The following is a 22,270-nucleotide window of genomic DNA, read 5'->3' on the forward strand; positions in this document are numbered from 1 at the left end:
TTACAGAAAAAGACCAAATTGAAAGATTTTTTTAACAGATTTCTCTACCATGCTCACAACCCTAGTGGGGGAGCCTCCCAGGGAGAAACAGTTATAAATCGGACACTCCAGAGAGCAGAAATAACAATGAAAAATTGGAGTTCATGTCCATAAATATTAACAAATTTTTATTAGTCTACAACAATTACAACCTAAATATAATAATATTGACACATCATATTTAAATATATATTAAACATAAGAAAGAAAGAGGGATGATGGTAGCAAAAAGATGGAAAAAGCACTGCGTGGATATACCTAATGCCACAAATACTTTCCTAAAGTGCATAGTGCAACTAGTAACTGGGCCTAGGATCGAAGCACTGTAATGCTTCCATAATGAATCATGTCAAGTACTATACCAGGTACGCCAAGCCATGCGCAAAGGCTCCGGAAACCGACAGTCAAAGTACGTCACTACACAAGAGTGCGCCCATAATCCTTACCCAGATGATGGCAGTTAGGATGTTAGGATTCTAGGAAAGTTCCCACGATCTAGGAACAGCCAGCAGAGGGCGCCTCACCGCAAATGCAGGTAAATATAGGTCAATGACCTACTTTACCTTCATTCCCCGGGGTTTTACAGACATGAGCAATGTTGCATTAGCAAAGCTCGTGGCTGCAAAATATTTTAACCCCTTCAGATGGATTTACATCGTTGGACTTTACAGATCTGCGGAAGGTAAGGATATTGTTGGTTTATTATGTTTTTTTGGTTACAGAACGAGGGTCTTCAGTGATTGGATTGGGCGTTCAATAAAATATTAAAACAACCTTTGTTTTTATTTCATTAAAATAATGTTTAATATTGTGTTTGTGTATTTTTTTAACCCTTTACTAGTATTGGATTAATAATGGATAGGTGTCATAATTGACGCCTCTCCATTATTAATCTGGCTTAATGTCACCTTACAATAGCAAGGTGGCATTAACCCTTCATTACCCCATATACCACCGCTACACGGGAATGGGAAGAGAGTGGCCAAGTGGCAGAATAGGCGCATCTTCCAGATGTGCCTTTTCTGGGGTGGCTGGGGGCAGATGTTTTTAGCAAGGGGGGGGCCAATAACCGTGGACCCTCTCCAGGCTATTAATATCTGCCCTCAGTCACTTACTTTACTACTCTGGCGGAGAAAATTGTGCGGGAACCCACGCCAATTTTTTCCGCCATTTAACCCCTTAATTTACTAGCTAGAACGGCCAAATTTTGCATAGACACACTACTGACATTAGTAGTGTGGAATATGCAAAAAAAATGGTGATATGAGATGGTTTACTGTATGTAAACCAGGTCTCATATCATGTCGGGTTTAGGAAGGAGAAAGCAAAAGCAGGCAATTGAATTACCGGCTTTCTGCTATATCGTGCTGGATGAAATATTAACATATATATATACACATATGTGTCTACTGACATATATATACAGTGGGGCAAAAAAGTATTTAGTCAGTCAGCAATAGTGCAAGTTCCACCACTTAAAAAGATGAGAGGCGTCTGTAATTTACATCATAGGTAGACCTCAACTATGGGAGACAAACTGAGAAAAAAAAAAATCCAGAAAATCACATTGTCTGTTTTTTTAACATTTTATTTGCATATTATGGTGGAAAATAAGTATTTGGTCAGAAACAAATTTTCATCTCAATACTTTGTAATATATCCTTTGTTGGCAAAGACAGAGGTCAAACGTTTTCTGTAAGTCTTCACAAGGTTGCCACACACTGTTGTTGGTATGTTGGCCCATTCCTCCATGCAGATCTCCTCTAGAGCAGTGATGTTTTTGGCTTTTCGCTTGGCAACACAGACTTTCAACTCCCTCCAAAGGTTTTCTATAGGGTTGAGATCTGGAGACTGGCTAGGCCACTCCAGGACCTTGAAATGCTTCTTACGAAGCCACTCCTTCGTTGCCCTGGCGGTGTGCTTTGGATCATTGTCATGTTGAAAGACCCAGCCACGTTTCATCTTCAATGCCCTTGCTGATGGAAGGAGGTTTGCACTCAAAATCTCACGATACATGGCCCCATTCATTCTTTCATGTACCTGGATCAGTCGTCCTGGCCCCTTTGCAGAGAAATAGCCCCAAAGCATGAAGTTTCCACCACCATGCTTTACAGTAGGTATGGTGTTTGATGGATGCAACTCAGTATTCTTTTTCCTCCAAACACGACAAGTTGTGTTTCTACCAAACAGTTCCAGTTTGGTTTCATCAGACCATAGGACATTCTCCCAAAACTCCTCTGGATCATCCAAATGCTCTCTAGCAAACTTCAGACGGGCCCGGATATGTACTGGCTTAAGCAGTGGGACACGTCTGGCACTGCAGGATCTGAGTCCATGGTGGCGTAGTGTGTTACTTATGGTAGGCCTTGTTACATTGGTCCCAGCTCTCTGCAGTTCATTCACTAGGTCCCCCCGCGTGGTTCTGGGATTTTTGCTCACCGTTCTTGTGATCATTCTGACCCCACGGGGTGGGATTTTGCGTGGAGCCCCAGATCGAGGGAGATTATCAGTGGTCTTGTATGTCTTCCATTTTCTAATTATTGCTCCCACTGTTGATTTCTTCACTCCAAGCTGGTTGGCTATTGCAGATTCAGTCTTCCCAGCCTGGTGCAAGGCTACAATTTTGTTTCTGGTGTCCTTTGACAGCTCTTTGGTCTTCACCATAGTGGAGTTTGGAGTCAGACTGTTTGAGGGTGTGCACAGGTGTCTTTTTATACTGATTACAAGTTTAAACAGGTGCCATTACTACAGGTAATGAGTGGAGGAAAGAGGAGACTCTTAAAGAAGAAGTTACAGGTCTGTGAGAGCCAGAAATCTTGATTGTTTGTTTCTGACCAAATACTTATTTTCCACCATAATATGCAAATAAAATGTTAAAAAAACAGACAATGTGATTTTCTGGATTTATTTTTCTCAGTTTATCTCCCATAGTTGAGGTCTACCTATGATGTAAATTACAGACGCCTCTCATCTTTTTAAGTGGTGGAACTTGCACTATTGCTGACTGACTAAATACTTTTTTGCCCCACTGTATATATATATATATATATATATATATATATATATATATATATATTACATACAGTATATATGTATTTTTTTTTTTTAACACATGGATCCCTTGTATATCCGTATGTCGGTTTTGCAAGCCTGCGATAAAAACACGCAGTACGGATGACATACGGAGGATGCCATGCGCAAAAAACGCTGAAACACCCTGCCTACGGAGGAGCTACGGACCACTATTTTCGGGACTTTTCAGCGTATTACGGCCGTAATATACGGACCGTATTTTCATACGCTGAGTGTGAAGCCGGCCTAAGGAGGGAATGTAAACTTGGCACTCGGATGTGAATATGGTAGGTACTTATTTGTGTAGACAATCCAAAACAGACATTTCGGTCCTAAAATAAACCTTATTCAGCAGCACGGATTGCACAGGTAAAAGGAAATGAGAAGCGACAGCTGTCCGCAATCCTGCATACCGACGCCGATTCGTGCTGCCCGTGGTTTGGACAGCATGAATCAGATGATGGTTTATTAAAAGGGAACCTAACAGCACTTTACAGTACAGAAAATTATCCAGAATTCCTTTCACAGTCAAGTTATCAACGTAACCTTAAACAATGGAAGTATTAAGATTGCTTATAAAAGGTCATTCCCAAAATCACATTGTGGTCTTATAAGAATGTACACATAGATTTGTGCCAGTAAAACTCATTTTCAAATCTGCCATGTTTTTCATATCTTCCTGTCCAAAGGATGCCCCCTCAGGCACCACTGGGAAATTCTGCTATAGTTCTTCTGGTTGATCATGTGGATCAGCTGGCGTCCGGCCAGAATAGCTTTGCTCTGGGACATCTCAGGAACGGGGCTGCTCCTATGACGGATGATGACACAGAAAAAGGCAGAGCCTCATCCATTACTGTGCAGTGCTCATACTAGGAAGCAGTGGTGCTCTGTGCTGATAACTAGGAGAAATGTACTGCAGGAAGGAGCTGTGTACACAGGGACTGAGTGGGGGCTGTATAAAGAGGATGCTGAGAAAAGTAATATACCGCAGGATGGACTGTATATCGAGAGGCTGAAAGGCGCGATTCTGCAGGATGGGCTGTAATATTATATATTGTCTAATGGTCACTTCCATCTTTCTGTCTGTCCTTCTGTCTGTCACGGATATTCATTGGTCGCGGCTTCTGTCTGTCATGGAAATGCAAGTCGCTGATTGGTCTCGCCAGCTGCCTGTCATGGCTGCCGCGACCAATCAGCGACGGCTACAGTCCGATTACTCCCTCCCTACTCCCCTGCAGTCAGTGCCCGGCGCCCGCTCCATACTCCCCTCCAGTCACCGCTCACACAGGGTTAATGCCAGCAGTAACGGACCACGTTATGTCGCGGGTAACTAACTCCGTTACCGCTGCTATTAACCCTGTGTGACCAAGTTTTTACTATTGATGCTGCCTATGCAGCATAAATAGTAAAAAGAGCTAATGTTAAAAATAATAATAAAAAAAAAAACCTGCTATAGTCACCCTCCGTAGTCCGACAATGCGCTCGCGCCTGCCGCCAGCTTCCATTCCCAGAGATGCATTGCGAAATTACCCAGAAGACTTAGCGGTCTCGCGAGACCGCTTAGTGATCTGGGTAATTTATTTCGCAATGCATCCTGGGAACGCAAGATGGCGGCAGCCGTGCGTGCATCGCCAGAGGTTCGCTGGATCTACGCTGGATCCCGGCGGGTGAGTATATAACTATTTTTTATTTTAATTATTATTTTTTTAACAGGGATATGGTGCCCACACTGCTAAACACTACATGGGATGTGTTAGATACCGAGTGGCTGCTATATACTACCTGGCCAGTGTTAGATACTATGTGGGCTGTGTTATATACTACGTGGCTGTGTTCTATACTGCGTGCTATATACTACGTGGCCACTGTTAGATACTATGTGGGCTGTGCTATATATTATGTGGCCAGTGTTATATACTGCGTGGCTGCTATATACTACGTGGGCTGTTTTATATACTGCGTGGCTGCTATATACTGCGTGGCTGCTATATACTGCGTGGCTGCTATATACTGCGTGGCTGCTATATACTGCGTGGCTGCTATATACTGCGTGGGCTGTGTTATTTACTGCGTGGCCTATATTAACGCATCGGGTATTCTACAATATGTATGTATGTACAGTATATAGCAGCCACATGGTATATACCACAGGCCACGTAGTACTCCTATATACTACGTGGCTGCTATATACATACATACATATTCTAGAATACCCGATGCGTTAGAATCGGGCCACCATCTAGTCTATATATATATATATATATAAATGTCTAAGCGGTATTTCCGTCTTTCTGTCGGCAACTTCCGTAATGGAAATCCCGCGTCGCTGATTGGTCTCGCCAGCTGTCGGTCATGGCTGCCGCGACCAATCAGCGACGGGCACAGGCCGATTAGTCCCTCCCCTACTCCTCTGCAGTCAGTGCCCGGCGCCCAGTCCGTAATCCCCTTCAGTCACCGCTCACACAGGGATAATTCCAGCGGTAACGGGCCACGGGTACCGCACTCCGTTACCGCTGCTATTAACCCTGTGTGTCCCCAACTTTTTTTCTATTGATGCTGCCTGTGCAGCATCAATAGTAAAAAGATGTAATGTTAAAAATAATAAAAAAACAAAAAACCTGCTAATCTCACCTTCCGTCGTACGACGATGCGCTCGCGCCGGCCGCCATCTTCCGTTGCCAGAGATGCATTGCGAAATTACCCAGAAGACTTAGCGGTCTCGCGAGACCGCTAAGTCATCTGGGTAATTTCACAATGCATCCTGGGAACGGAAGATGGCGGCAGCCGCGTGCGTATCGCCGGCGCTTCGCTGGATCCCAGGAGGTGAGTATATAACTATTTTTTATTTTAATTATTTTTTTTTAACAAGGATATGGTGCCCACATTGCTAAATACTGCGTGGGCAGTGTTATATACCGCGTGGCTGCTATATACTACATGGGCAGCGTGATATACTCCGTGGGCTGTGCTATATACTACGTGCCCTGCGTTATATGTTACGTGGGCTGTGTTATATACTGCGTCGCCTGTGTTATATACTACGTCGCCTGTGTTATATACTACGTGGCTGCTATATACTGCGTGGGTTGTGTTATATAGTATGTGGGCTGTGTTATATACTGTTTGGGCTGTGTTATATACTGCGTGGCCACTGTTATATACTGCGTGGCCTGTATTAACGCATTGGGTATTCTACAATATGTATGTATGTATATAGCAGCCACATAGTATATAGCACAGGCCACGTAGTATTTGCTATATACTACGTGGCCTCTGCTATATACTATGTGGCTGCTATATACATACATACATACATACATACATACATATTCTAGAATACCCGATGCGTTAGAATCAGGCCACCATCTAGTTAGTTTCCACATGCACCACTACCTACAGAGGAGTGCTGATCGTTTTGGATCGCTTTTGATACATATGACAGAAGATAATCCTCTGCTATATGCATAAACAGAGCAGCATTTGCCGTTTCAGATCAATGATCTCCCAGTAGCAGATTAACAAACCACTTTGTACTGTCTAGTAATTACAAGGTCCATTGTGGAGAAGTGCATGAGTGTCGAGCTATGCTGTAAACCAGCTAACAATTACGTATATATAATCACATAGGCAACTATACTGCTGTAGATGGAAGCAGATACAAACAATCAGCCAGGCACAGTACTTACTATATAGGATCATAGAATGTGTAGAAGCATAAAGTGAATTATTCAGTGTGTTTAGCTTGATGAAAACTCAGGTGGTGCTATTCTGTAGTAAACATGAGAGAGAGAAAGGGGTCCGAAAGCTCCGAGAAGAAACAAGTGCTGCTCGCAAATGTAGTTTTAGCAGTGTTAGGCTATGTGCTCACGTTGTGTTTTTAAGCATTTTTTCTGCGCTTTTCCACTGCGGAAACGCTTAAAAAATGCTTACAAAACGCATCCCATTATTTTTAATGGCATTCTGCAATTGTTGTGCCCATGCTGTGTTTTTCCGCAGCGGAAACGCATCGCGGAAAAAAACGCAGCATGTTCATTAATTTTGTGGAATTGCCACTATAGAATTGTATTGGGACTCATGAAAAAAAAAAACTGTGTGTGGAATAGTATTTTATTTTATAGGTTACTTGAATACTTAATACTAATCCCAGTATAATGTTTCTATCCTGTACCTTTTGTGTTTCGCCTGTATCTGCCCCTCTGTGCATCGCATGGCAGTCCTACTCTTAGGCTATGTGCCCACATTGCAGAATCTAAGCCTTTTTTCCTCATCAAAACTGGACTCCCTTGCCAGGAAATTCGCTTGCATTTTTCTAGCGGGTTTTTTTTTTCACATTTTTTGGGGCATTTTCATACGTTTTTTTTTTTTTTTTTAGTGTCGATTTCACTATAGAATTGTATTGGGAAAAAACGCAAGCGGATTTCCTGGCAAGGGAGTCCAGTTTTGATGAGGAAAATTCTGCTTAGATTCTGCAACGTGCGCACATAGCCTAAAAGTAGGACTGCCATGCGATGCACAGAGGGGCAGATACAGGCGAAACACAAAAGGTACAGGATAGAAACATTATACTGGGATTAGTATTAAGTATTCAAGTAACCTATAAAATAAAATACTATTCCACACACAGTTAAAGTTCACATTGTCATGTTTTTAACTGCACAACAACTCAAGTGCCGGTGTCAGACATTTTAAGGCTCTGTGCACACGTCGCCTTTTTCAGGTGGTTCCATCTGAAAAGTGCCCAGAAAAGAAACAAAAGAATGGACAGATGTATTTCTATGTAAAAACGACTTGCTCATATGCTCAGTCTTATGACCATCTTTTAACTGCCTCAGTTTTGCAAATACGCCAAACAGTAAAAAGTGAGCTGACAACTCCTTGGGTATTATCCGCTCAGGAGACGCTCTATACTTTACAGTACAAGTCAATGGGAAGAAGGCTCGAATGAAGCCTGGAAGATGCCCGGCCATCGTTTGAAGCGTTTTTTTTATCTTATTCTTTAAGGGTATAATCCTACTTGGGTAGTACTACATTCCTCGTAGCAAACACGATGTACAATGAGCCGAAATGCTTCCAACCACACAATACTGCAAAGTGCAACCTAATCACTTTGAGGAATGTGAACGCAACTGTAGGGCACAAGAACGTAAACCAGTTATTCAGGATATACACAAAACACACACAAGTTTGGATAAAAATTGATTTGTATTTGGATTCATTGAGAAAGTACACAGGGAAACTATCAGAGTAATTTAACACTTATTTACCAAAAGAGGATTTTTAGGAGTTCTCAATATTTAATTACAATTTACAAGTAAATATTTTTCACAGTACCATTTATATGCCAATTAGGTCATTAGCTGGGCGTTACAGAGTGTCTACGATCGGCACAATCGCCAATGTGAATGAAATGGGAAAAAAATCGCATCTATGCATCTACTACTGTAATCCGCTGTGGATTCTCCTTGTGTAAATCCACTAATACGACCTGTTATTCCTTCCCTTGTATGGACCCGACCAGAGGGGCTCAAATATTCAACAATCATTTGTGTTGCGCTTTTCTTATAATCGTCTCAAAGCACTTATTCGGAAGGAAACATTTAGATTACATAAATGATCATAGGGCAAATTATATGGTGAATATAACCTGAACATTGAATCTAAAATAACTAGTCCAAAAAGAAAAAAAAAAGAAATAAGAATTTTAGTATGAGATGTTGTCAAAAAAAGAAAAAGCAAAAATGTGAATATATATGAGTTTGGTTAAAAGAAACACAGCAGCATTGTTATAAAACACATATGGATGAGGCAGGAGAAAGATTCCATGGAAAACTGCACAACAAATAGTGCAGGGGTAATTTTATCCCAAAATGGGCCATGAAGAGAATTCCACGTTTTACATTCTACGGCTACTTTCACACTAGCGTTAACTGCAATCCGTCACAATGCATCGTTTTGCAGAAAAAACGCATCCTGCAAAAGTGCTTGCAGGGTGCGTTTTTTCCCCATAGACTTGTATTGACGACGCATTGCCACACGTCGCATCCGTCATGCGATGGATGCGTCGTGCTTTGGCGGACCGTCGGGAGCAAAAAACGCTACATGTAACGTTTTTTGCTCCTGACGGACCGCTTTTTCCGACTGCGCATGCGCGGCGGGAACTCCGCCCCCACCTCCCCGCACCTTACAATGGGCCAGCGGATGCGCCGGAGAAATGCATCTGCTGCCTGCGTTTTGCAGTGCGTTAAACGCTAGCGTCGGAATCTCTGCCCGACGCATTGCGACGGGGAGATTCCGACGCTAGTGTCAAAGTAGCCTTACTCTTAAAATGTGTACAGACTGCATACACCACTATATAAGGGTACGTTCACATTTGCGGTTTGCGCCGCAGCGTCGCCGCCGCAACAAAACGCATGCGTCGTACGGCCCTATCTTTAACATTGGGGCCGCATGTGCATGCGTTGTGTTGCGTTTTGTTGCGTTTTACGCCGCATGCGGCGTTAGGGCGCACCTGCCTGGGCGCGTCAAACGCAACATGTTGCATTTTTCGGGCGGCGCCGACCTTTTCAAAAACTCATGCGTCGTGCGGCCCTATCTTTTAACATTGGCGCCGCATGGGCCGCATGTGCATGCGTTTTGCTGCATTTTTGTTTGCGTTGTGCGTTGCGGCAACGACGCTGCGGCGCACAACGCAAATGTGAACTTAGACTAAGAGATTGGGACAGAATGCCTTGCACTAGCCCAATACAACTATCGTATGATTAGTTCTGGCGGAGCCATCTGGAGTCTCCATGCATCGTCCTATATGGGTAGGAAGACTTACCTGCTAATGAACCTGATCTCTTACGGGGAAAACGCGCTGAGGCGATGGCATGATACATAAATAATAAAAATGTACTTTTTATATTATGGAGGTATATTCTATGGGTATATAATCTATGCTGTTCCCAGTCTGTCAATGTTATTTTGTTAATTGTAATTTATATTTTACATCAATGGTGCTTTAAAAATAAATAACAATTTCCTAAGAATGTATTGCCATTTTGACTTGTCTATCCTTTAAGTGCATTATTAGGGAATAATAGGGCTTATCTTATATTGAGGGGTAATTTTTCTGTTACTATATTCAAGTGAGTGTTATCAGACAGTTTTTACTGGAGGCGTGTACTTCTTCCCCCTGTATGGCACTGACCAATCATAAGCAGGCAATAACTCTTGGAGAGAAGAACACGCCTCCGCACCACCATAGCTCAGAGCAGGTTTTTCAGCGGGTGAGATGTAGTCACACTTGGATCGGCTGTGCTTGACTTTGACTCACTCTGCAATGACAGCAGGCTGCCATAAAATCTCCCATAGTAGCAGTTATGTTATGGGCTACTACTATGTGAAATATAAAGAGACCCTACTCTGATCTCACTGCAGAGCCAGTATAACTTGCCTGCGCACAACAGACATAAGTGACATTACTGACACATCTCTGGTCAGGCAGTGTGGGGGAGTGGAGATATAGCAGAGATGCCAGTACTAGAAGATGAGAGCTGATAGAAGGGTTTGTAATGTGACACAGCTAAACTCAGATGTGCTGCCACTCCCCCTCAGGGACCTTATTTGAATAGTCATCTGTGCTTTCTAATCATGCAGGAGTTTAGACCAGGAGATCATGCATCTTACACCCTGAGAAATCTGCTCTAGGAGAGGTGAAATTATACAGAAAAATAAAAACAATTTTATTTAACTCTGAAGTCAACATTACATCGCACGTCCAGCTCAACATGAAAAATTGGGTGAAAAGTCTTTAAAATTAAACAAGTGACACTTCTTTTGTTTTCATTTAAAAAGAGAGCTGGTCGGTCACCTTTTTCATGCGGCTCATCCAGCCGCCTGCTTTTTTCACACCGGATTAACAGCAGAGGGCTAGCTTGGCTACTGAAAAGCGCAGTCAGTCAGCCCCCATCACACACGGTCACGTGCCAAGAAGAGTAGTGGAAGTTGTCAGGACACGGGACCGGACCGACTAGCAGAGAATCAGGACACCCAGCATACAAGAACTAAGTTATATTCTCATAAAATTCATTAGTTTTTGTTTTTATTCCATCTTTAGGAGTTGCCATAAATAGGAATTTCTTTATATTTTCTCCATATAGGTCTGGTTAATTTGAAGTAAATAAAGTGACAGGTTCTTTATAGATTTTCCGGGTCATGGTTACTGACAGAAAATCTATGACAAGGAAAATGGTATTATGAAAAATATTTACGTATAATGATCAACGTGCTATTCCTGGAAGCCTCCGGAGAATGTGGCCACATATGCTGCATTACTGACCGATTATAATGTATAGCTACGACACAAATGTGTATATTGAAGCGCTTCTAATTTTAGCACCGATGAAGGATGTGACTACAGTTAGTGATAACAGCAAGTCGTGCTCGTGTCTATAGAGAGGCACACAAAGGACTGGAATAAGTCTTTCCACTGAATGTGATGGCCGGTAATGGAGGAGTGGGCACTTTTGTTTGCTTTCCCTCAGCTCTTCATGTATGACAGGAATGTGACTCAGAAGATGGGGGAAAATCTGAAAAAGTGCCAGCAGAAACACGAGTCCATAAATGTCCATGTGAGAAAGGTTTTACAGCCCCAACGAAAATTCACAGACAAGACGGATTACAGCAAAGCTCGGCCTCTGGAGATGCACAGAATATAAGGGAAGTCTAAAATGAGATCTCAATGTCCTCCAGCCCTCACAGGACAAGGTCAGGATGGTTTCCTCAGATTCCTCCATACTTAGTACTCAAAGTGAGAACTTCCGCACATTATAAACATTACTGACTGTAACGTTAGAACCCATTTAATAGCAGTACGGTTTCTTATTGAATATAGTCAGAATTAGTTGACAAGCTATACAAGGTCACGGAAGAGAAGGGGAGCCAGACATCAGAAAATCGCCCATTTACCTAGCCCCATGAGCCTGCTGGCAATTACAGGATAATTACAATGGTGTTTGTACCTAAATTATGGCGGATTCATCAGACATTATGGCAGAATTCTGGTGTAAATTGCTTTGAACATTTTTGTGCAACACTGGGTTGTGCAATTTTTTTCCCCCTTCACCCTGACAGCATTGTACAGAGATAGAGTGTATCCGCCTCCAGAACAGGAAACCTACAGAATAAAAAGGTGGTACTTCTACGTACACTTCAGTACAGTTTCCTATTCCTGTGAAGATGGATGCACCTGAGTATTTTTCTTCAGGAATTGCAGGAGGCATTCCCAGGGTGCGCGGCCGCCATTGATTCCTTAGTCCTATCGACTCAAGTGACTGCTGCCCTCCCTGTCTTTGCATGTGGCTGCTGGAATAGGGAGGCCGCTCTGCTCCCGGCGGAGCCACTGCTAGGTTCTGTAGTCGAGGCCAGATGTGACACAGGACACTCAGGTGTGTGTGCTCTGCTGGAGATAACAGCGCTTTCGGGCATGGAAGCGCATGCACACGGTTGGCCGGACGCTTCAGCGTTTGGAAAGCATGACCGATAATTAAAGTACTTGGTGGGGAGTTCTGCCTCTGATTGGAATAGCCCCCTCCCCATTTTGATCCACCCAGGCCATCAGAAATATCTCAGAGTAGCGGTGGAGACCCACTTCATCTAAAGTACCAATACCTACCCTTTTTCACAAAAGCAGTGGCAAAAAAGGCGCCATATATAATTAAAGGAAAATACCAAGTTGGGTGGATGCCCTTCTACACAAGTGGGATTTTTGCCTAGCTCAATCCTTTCCATCTTTCACTCTAATCCCAGCTGTATTGAAGAAAATACGCAAGAAGGAGCCAGAGTCATACTAATTGCTGCCATTTGGCCCAGAAGAGCTTGGTTTACTTGACTGAGAATCATGTCCGTCTCAGACCCCTGGATGCTACCAGACGTTCCCAGTCTTCTGTTCCAGTTGTACACCTGCAGGTTCACAACTTACATCTGACTGCTTGGAACTTGAAAGGGGATTGATCGGTCAAGGGATTTTCGCAAGTCTTACTTTCCACTCTTCTAAGTAGGAAAAAGTGTGGAATAAGTTTCTGAAATTCTCAGGGCAAAATATGTCAACACAACAAAAGGCACCCCATACGGAAGTGTTTGAGTTTCTACAGAAAGGCAACCTTTCCACTAGCACGCAAAAAGTTCAGATCTCTACCCTGGGGGTTCTGTTTGATCAAAAGATCTCTGACCACTTGTGGGAGAAATGGTTAATCAAGGCTTACTTTTGTTCTACGCTGGTAAGTAGCCCTAGAATAGCTCCCTGGGATCTGAATCCAACTCTGAATGCCCTTACACGAGACACCTTAGAGCCTATTTTGTATACTACTATTAGGGTCCTCACTTTAGAAACGGCCTCAGTAGTGGCCCTAACCTCGGTGAATTACAGGCAATTTTCATTAACCCACCCTTCACAACTATCCTGGGGCACAGGGTAATATTAAACCCTAACTCAACTTATCTGACAATGGTAGTCTCCAGATTGAATAGATCTCAGGAAATATTCCTCCCTTTTGTGACAATCCAAAATCTCAGAGTGAGCTAGTTTTTCATTCCTTAGATGACAGGAGTTATCTCCTTAGATACTTTGAAGTCACAGGGCCCTGGTGGAAGTCTTATTTCAGATTTGTCTTATTTCAGGGCCCCAATAAAGGTAGGGGGGGGGGGGGGTATAAGTCCTCCATAGCTAGGTGGGATATAATGGCCATAGCCTTGGCTTACTTGGGCAAAAATCATCATTAGAATATTAAAAGCTTACTCTACAAGGTCCATGGCTACCTCCTGGGCGCAAAGGGCTAATGCTTCTATTAAAGAAGTAGTCCACTACTTGGACAACTTCTTCTTATCTCCATCGCTTGGCCCCAATAAAATAATAAAGCTTAGACTCAACTCCCGTGCCAGTGCTGTTCCCGCGGTGTTGGCAATCACTCTTCCGGGGCTTCGGCGCTGTTGTGACACATGACGCCGGCGCCCGATCAGCACTTGCTTCGCTGCCCCTGCCTCCTGTGGAACTGAGCAGGAAGAGGAAGTCCGAGATCAGCTGCAGCCCAGATCTCCTTTTCATGTTCGATTTGTCTGAAGGCGGGGACAGGGACGCCAGTGCTGATTGGGAGCCGGCGTCACGTGTCAACATGAGAGCCCTAGAACCGCGAGTGCCGACACCGCGAGAACGACGTCGGCACAGAAGGGGAGTATAAGGCTAGGTTCACATTGCGTTAATGGGTTAACGCTAACGGACTGCGTTGCACGGCGAAAATGTCGCAATTAACGCCGTGCGACGGGTCCGTTAGCGCACCCATTGACAGCAATGTGATTTGTGCCTGTAGCGCATCGCTAGCGCATGCCATTTTCAGCATGCGCTAGCGATGTGCCGTTCTTTTGTGACGGACCTGCAAGCAGCGTCCGAGGTGCGTCCGAGGTCCTTCCCTCGCTAGCGCAGATCGGGGATCTGCGCTAGTGGGGACGGCGAACGTGGACCCTAGAGTAACATTGCGTTAGCGCAATCCGCTAGCTCTATGCGCTTAACGGATTGCCCTAACGCAATGTGAACCTAGCCTAAGCTTTATTTTATTGGGGCCAAACATTTTGATCAAGAAGGGGTTGTCCTAGTAATGGACATCCTCCTTTAATTAATCAAATCTGCAGAGCTGCAGTCTGGTCATTCCCCTCTACCTTCTTTAAGCACTACGAGTTGGATCTGAGCCACTCTGACCTCTCCTTTGGGAAAAAGATCTTTCAAATTTGATCCCTGCCTAGGGGTTTCTTCTATTTTAATCTCTCCTATGGTACAGTCAGAGTAATGGGAAAATGTGATAATTACTCACTAGTAATTTGATTTTCCCGAACCATGACAGCACTGTCGTAAATTCACTCCCTGATATATATATTCCACCACCAGAAATATACATATAATGTGTGTATATAAGAAAATAAATCAATGGGGTAAGGTGAGAAGCTCGCATTTTAGTTGTAATAATGTATGTTGGTGTCTTTAGCAATGCGGCTATGTCTTATGCTCTGTAAACACACTGAGGCGCACGGAGAGGTGCCGCCTTTTTATTGTGTAGGTTTCCTATTCCTGGAGGTGGATGCTGTCTCTTTGTAAGGAGCTGTCATGGCTTGGGAAAACCTAATTACCTGTATGCAAGTATCTTTTTTACCTGCAGTTTTCATGCCAGTTTCACCCACTAAAATAATCTGGGATGCCCCATGTCGTGTGGAGTATTATTTGTGGTGAGATACATGTCACTTGCCGCCACAAATGTAGCTCCAACTGAATCAGGAACATCTGACTCCAACATGAAGACCGGCAATGATCTTGACCTGGACCTGTTGAAGCGTCTGATCGACGTGAAACGGCCGTTGTCCTCCGCTGCACCTGCTCCCCTGCATCCACATACTACTTGTATTGAATAAAGAAAGGATTGTGTTACTGCATCATTGAGTGCCACCTATTTTTTCCTCTTTGGCCTTGACGTTGAGCTTGATGAATCGGGGCCCAAGTGTTTTGTGGTTTTGCTATAGTTATAAGTTAAAAACAAACCACAACAAATTTCCTTAGTGCCTGTGTAGAGCAGTTTCCCCAAATTATCAGAGTGGAGCGGTAGAATGGTATACTGGCAGAGTCATCTTTTGAAAAAATGTCCTCCAGCCACGTGACATCAGCAGAGCTGTCTGAAATCTAGTGTACATACTCCAAACAGAGATTGGGGCAAATCTGCGCTGCCACCATCAGAGCCAAACTGACCTGAAATGGGGTCCAGGGCGTTCCATCAAGGTGTCAGTCATTTAAAACAAATAAATTAAAAAGAGCAGTATTCAGTATGACTTTTCTGGTAACATTTCCAGAAGACATGACAAAACCTGAGCTGCAGCCTACAATGCACGTGCGAACTCGGCCTGAATTCTACTTGCCATGTCTACGGAGAATGTGAAGGCTTTAGCATGTTTGGTCCTTACACATCCCCAAAGGAGGTTCCAAGTAAGGCTCTGACTTTTTAGACCTCTGGAAACCAACCATCAGCATAGCAAAGGAAATTAGATGAATAGATATACCGTATTATCTATCAGGGTTAGTTCAGATGCTGCAGCTGATGCAATTGTCACATTTGAAAACTCTGCAGTTTGGGACTAAGATTACGCTGTATAAAAAATGTGCGCTGAAACAAAATAATAGGGCATGTGAGAGTAAGTAGGGCTTTCAGGTCGTCACAAGGCAAGATTGAGAACATTAATAGAGCAACCTTCTTTGGTGCCAGAAAGCACTCCGCATTCCTCCGCTATCACAGAACTCCATTGTGCAATGTGCCATACGATTACAGAAAAGGAGAAAGTGGGGAAATGATGGCAAAGCATTTGTAACTTTATTTTCTCCTGTTATTGAAGATTTGTTACAAGTTGGTATATTGCTTATTGTGTGACTGATTAGAGATGAGCTCGGGTCCCTGCTTATTCAGCTAACTATAGCGCTTACCGAATAAGCCCACCTCCATGCATGTGTAGTGCCTGTCACACAGCCGCGGTGGCGATCAGCTGATCATCCGGCGCAATCCAGGAACCGGGTTCCATCTGCAGCTTATTCGGTAAGCGCTGTAAGGCTGGTGCCGACATGGGTTGAGCCACTGCCCTGTGCATAGAGTGGCGGCTTTAGCCACGTCCCCTGGCCCTGACTAACAGCAAACTAGTGTCGGCTGTCAGTCAGTGCCGGGGGTGCGGTTACAGCCGCCACTCTATGCACAGAGCAGTGACTGAAGCCACACCAGCGCCACCCCATGATTGAGACACAAATGTTGCCGGAGGGAATAAAGTTAATTTCCTCCCAGCAGAGGTTTAAGTGACCGTCCCGGGCAGGTTCAGAATGGTATTAACTCACAGTTTATCCCTATATTTGCACGTTAATAGTGTTTTTTCACATGACAGGTTCCCTTTAAAGGGAACCTGTCACCCCCAAAATCGAAGGTGAGCCAAGCTCACCGGCACCAGGGGCTTATCTACAGCATTCTGTAATGTTGTAGATAAGCCCCTGATGTAACCTGAAAGATGAGAAAAAGAGGTTAGATTATACTCACCCAGGGGCGATCCCGCTATGGTCCGGTCCGATGGGCTTCAAGGTCCGGTCCGGGGCCTCCCATCTTCTTACGATGACGTCTTCTTCTTGTCTTAGGGCTGCGGCTCCGGCACAGGCGTATTTTGTCTGTCCTGTTGAGGGCAGAGCAAAGTACTGCAGTGCGCAGGCGCTGGGCCTCTCTGACCTTTCCCGTACTGCGCACTGCAGTACTTTGCTCTGCCCTCAACAGGGCAGACAAAGTACGCCTGCGCCAGAGCCGCAGCGTGAAGACCAGAAGAGGACTTACAAATGGGAGTCACCACCAAGAAATATGAAAATACAGCTTTATTGATTACAAAAACATGTACAGACGGCAAAACACAGTCATTAGACTGTAAAAATACCAAAGGCACATGGGTGCCTGTAGCCCGCACGTTCTCTGTATTGGGTATGCACTCCTCTTTTACCCTGCTTGTGACCGGTGCCTTTGGTATTTTTACATTCATGCAATTCATGCATTTATTCTACTAGGGTGCACGGCCTGTTCATTTATGTGGGTAATGGGCAATTTACATGTGCTCATTGGTGGTCTTAGTATATTCTCAGTCTAATGACCGGCCTCTGGGCTCTTTTTCTAGCACCATTCTATTAGTGGCTATTATGCCATATTGACTTTATTGTGTCAAGCTGATTTAGTTGTGCTTTTTTGCTTCCCCAGGTTCTCTTAACGCTCATTTACGTTAACATATATTTAGGACTGGTTGGGATTGCCTTATGTTACTATCATGTTGTCAGTCAGGTCATTCTAACCTTTGGATGTGCTTTTACTCACCCTGTTCAGGTTCGTGCGGGCTTTTTGCCTTATTCTGGGCTTTAGTGTTTACGGGGTTACTGTTTATCCCCTTGTTTTTAAGGTTTTAGTGTGTTTTGCCGTCTGTACATGTTTTTGTAATCAATAAAGCTGTGTTTTCATATTTCTTGGTGGTGACTCCCATTTGTAAGGCTTTTCTGTTTTCTCTTTATGTATGCGTGGTAGTCTTTAGGCCTGGTTTGAGTCCTACTTACCGTGGTGCCCCCATTTCTCTCTTACTGACCAGAAGAGGACGTGATCGGAAGAAGATGGGAAGCCCCGGATTGGACTGCGGCGCCCACCGCAGCAGGACCGCCCCTGGGTGAGTATAATCTAACCTCTTTTTCTCATCTTTCAGGATACATCGGGGGGCTTATCTACAGCATTATAGAATGCTGTAGATAAGACCCCAATGGCGGTGGCTACAGCTTATATACGAAAAATGAGGTGACAGATTCACTTTAAAAAATATTTGTAGGGGTAAACACAAATGCAAAAATTACTGCAACCAAGGGGAGTACATTCTATTCTATAACTTATGGCCTGAGGGAGGCACTGATAGATTATATTTAAAAGTTTTATATTAAATAGACAGTCATGCAGAAAGTGATCACAAAGTGCTTTAATTGCATAAGGTGCATAAGGTGCAGAAACTTCTACCTGCTGCAGGCTGGGTTTAGGTAAGGAACCTTATAATCATAATATCTTTAATAGAATTTAGCAGCAGCATATCAAATAGCTTAGCAGCACCACAGTACTGGAAATCCACTGGAAAATAAATGAATGAATAAAGTAAATGTGCACAACCATAAGGTGCAGCAATGGTGCCCAACGCACGTTTCGCATTCTAAAAGACCCCCAGGAAGAAGTGAACACTACACGAATGTCGGGCATCATTGTTGCACCTTAAGGTTGTGTACATTAATTTAATATAAACCTTTTAAATATAATCTGTCTGCTATCAGTGCCTCACTCAGGCCCAGGCTCGGACTGGCCCATAGGGTAACAGGGGAATCCCCCGGTAGGCCCCTATGCAGATTTGGGACTCCAACCTCACTATATAGGCAGTACTTGGCATAATTCACTTGATTCACTCTGTACAGAACAAAACAGCATCTCATCATTCATTTACCAAACTACCCAGTCTATTATTACATAGATATATAGGTAAATTTGTGAATCAGATTAGTGTAATATTTGAATGCAGGTGAAAAGTGGGCCCCCCAAAGTCAGTTACTGGTGGGCCCTTGGCACCCCAGTCTGACACTGCTCAGGCCATCTGTTATGCTGCTAATCTATCTAGAATATATTACTAGAAGGTGGTTTTTCACCAATACATAGTCTAACTTGCAGCATACGTAGATATTTGCACTGCATGCGCTTTAAGCACCAGCTTGATACTATATGCTGTAAGACTATCTAGGTTTGATCTATACTTCATCATGTGTGCAGTTGTCTGACGGGAGATCTCTGCTGTCATTATACTCTTTACTCTCAAGATTAAATCCAGTACTGACACTCATGTACTTTACTGAGGTTTTCTGACCTAGTCTTACCTTTTTAGAGCATATGCGGTGGTCTGTCGTCTTATAACTGCACTCATACTGATTACACATTATTGGTGGCTAATTACAAACACGAATGGAATATTTTTGATGATTAGGATGTACTCCCCTTGGTTGCAGTCATTTTTGCACTTGTATTTACCCCTAGAAATATTTTTTTATGAAATGTATGTATATTTCTTAATAGAGATTTGTATATTTCTTATATACTGGGCATACAGGCTTGTGTTTATACATTGTTCGATAAGATAACTATGGGCAGCACAGTGGCTCAGTGGTTAGCACAGCTGCTCTGCAGCGCTGGGGTCCTGGATTCCTTAGAGACATATAGTGATGGGGAATCTCGATAATCTGTACTGCGCTGTGGAATTAATGGTGCCATAAGCAAAGCAGAATAATGACTTCAGGATGGGAGATAAATCCCGGCAGGAACAGACGAGCGCTTTACTTGTCTGCCAGTCCCATAGGCCATGAACGAAGCCGAGATTAGCAGAATTCTGTACCCCGAACACATCCATATGGGATAACCCTGTAACTGGCAGACTGGCACCCCACAATGGTGAGGAGAAAGAATGCCCTCCCAAAGCTTCACAAGAGCATCTGTCCCTGACCCATGGTGGAACTTCTGAGCTGAAGGGGGTCAGAAAACGGTCAAGGACCTTCCTAGTTTCAGAAGGGGCCGTCAGATGCCCCCTCCCCTAGCTGTCTGTGCCATTCTTCGCCATGCGGGAGACAGAGCACTGGATCTATAATGACACAATGGCATCCACTATATGCCCCTGCCCCATACACATCTGCCAGCCAAATGTGCCCCGAAAGCCCACTGTGCTGAAGAGGGGCAGCCTTCACATACCATCCGCCGACCCCAGGGGCAGTGAGGCTGCAGCACAGCGGAGATTCATCACCGCAACTACTGAGGCCACCAGGTCCCTCCGGACGAGCAGACTGGCATCTTCTAGGGTCAGGACGGGCACCTGTGGCAGCACCAGCCCCGGGCACACTGGCAGCACCAGCCCCGGGCACACTGGCAGCACCAGCCCCGGGCACACTGGCAGCCCCGGGCACACTGGCAGCACCGGGCACACTGGCAGCACCGGGCACACTGGCAGCACCGGGCACACTGGCAGCACCGGGCACACTGGCAGCACCGGGCACACTGGCAGCACCAGCCCCGGGCACACTGGCAGCACCAGCCCCAGGCACACTGGCAGCACCGGGCACACTGGCAGCACCGGGCACACTGGCAGCACCGGGCACACTGGCAGCACCGGGCACACTGGCAGCACCGGGCACACTGGCAGCACCGGGCACACTGGCAGCACCTGGCACACTGGCAGCACCTGGCACACTGGCAGCACCGGGCACACTGGCAGCCCCGGGCACACTGGCAGCACCGGGCACACTGGCAGCACCGGGCACACTGGCAGCACCGGGCACACTGGCAGCACCTGGCACACTGGCAGCACCTGGCACACTGGCAGCACCTGGCACACTGGCAGCACCGGGCACACTGGCAGCACCGGGCACACTGGCAGCCCCGGGCACACTGGCAGCACCGGGCACACTGGCAGCACCTGGCACACTGGCAGCACCGAGCACACTGGCAGCCCCGGGCACACTGGCAGCACCAGCACCGGGCACACTGGCAGCACCGGGCACACTGGCAGCACTCACCCAGGACGGCAGCTCGTTGCTCCTGAAGGCGCTGCGGGCGGTGATCTGCTCCTCTTTCTCCAGGCTCTCGCTCGCTAGCTGGAAGCTCTTCCATTTGTTGCTCCGCGCAGTCCTCCAGCACATGTACACCGCCAGCCCCAGGAGGACGAACAGCACACTCAGCCCCAGGTACCCGCACAGGTACACGGGCAGTAACAGCAGCAGCTGCCGCCCCACAGACCACAGGACCGACACCAGCTCGGAGCCCGGGGCCGGGGAAGGGACGTGCTGGGCATCGGACATGATGAGCTGCCTATGTGTATGGTGCGGAGTCCGGACAGACAGTCCGCGGGGCCCCTCACTGCAGCCTACCACATCCCCGTTACACGCAGCGCTGTCAGGGGCGTGGTTTCTCGTCACGTGACATGCAGGGCGGAGCCAGGATCCTGACTGCTGTAGCGGCGGATGCAGGGAGGCGGTCTGTCTGCCGGACACTAGGTGGCGGCCGGATCATGGATCATCATGGAGGACGTCATGGAAAGAAGATGGGAGGCGCCGCAGCGGACCGGAGACGCCCATCCGACCTGACCAGCAGCGGGACCGCCCCTGGGTGAGTATAATACAAAGTCTTTTTCTCCTCATTCAGGTTACATCGGGGGCTTATCTACAGCATTACAGAATGCTTACCTCACCCGCGAATTTCGGGGTGACAGGTTCCCTTTAAGAACGCAAAGTTCACACCGTCAGTATTCGGTCAGTATTTTACCTCAGTATTTGTAAGCCAAAATCCAGAGGAAAAGTATAATAGAAACATGTCACCACTTCTGCATTTATCACCCGCTCCTGGTTTTGTCTTACAAATACTGAGGTAAAATACTGACCAAATACTAAACGTGTGTGCATTAATTAAAAACATCAGGCGATCAAACCGGTCAAATAATAAAGGAAAACTAGAATTAATTAGAACTAACGAAAAATAACAGTTTTCCTAACAGGTTTTTCCATCAGCAAACTTACCACCGTTAG

At 45.3% G+C, this 22,270-nt stretch overlaps 1 protein-coding gene across 1 annotated transcript in view; it reads right to left on the reverse strand.

The window, feature by feature from the left end:
- Positions 1-21,620, reverse strand: part of ESYT1 (extended synaptotagmin 1) — a 171,577-nt gene extending 149,957 nt beyond the window's left edge. The window contains exon 1 of the mRNA XM_069758408.1: positions 21,266-21,620. Coding sequence (XP_069614509.1) covers positions 21,266-21,547 — 282 coding nt within the window. The 5' untranslated portion in view covers positions 21,548-21,620. The remainder of the gene's footprint in view (positions 1-21,265) is intronic.
- Between the last annotated feature and the right edge of the window lie 650 nt (positions 21,621-22,270).

Source organism: Ranitomeya imitator, chromosome 3, assembly GCF_032444005.1.
Source record: "Ranitomeya imitator isolate aRanImi1 chromosome 3, aRanImi1.pri, whole genome shotgun sequence".
Taxonomy (NCBI): Eukaryota; Metazoa; Chordata; class Amphibia; order Anura; family Dendrobatidae; genus Ranitomeya; species Ranitomeya imitator.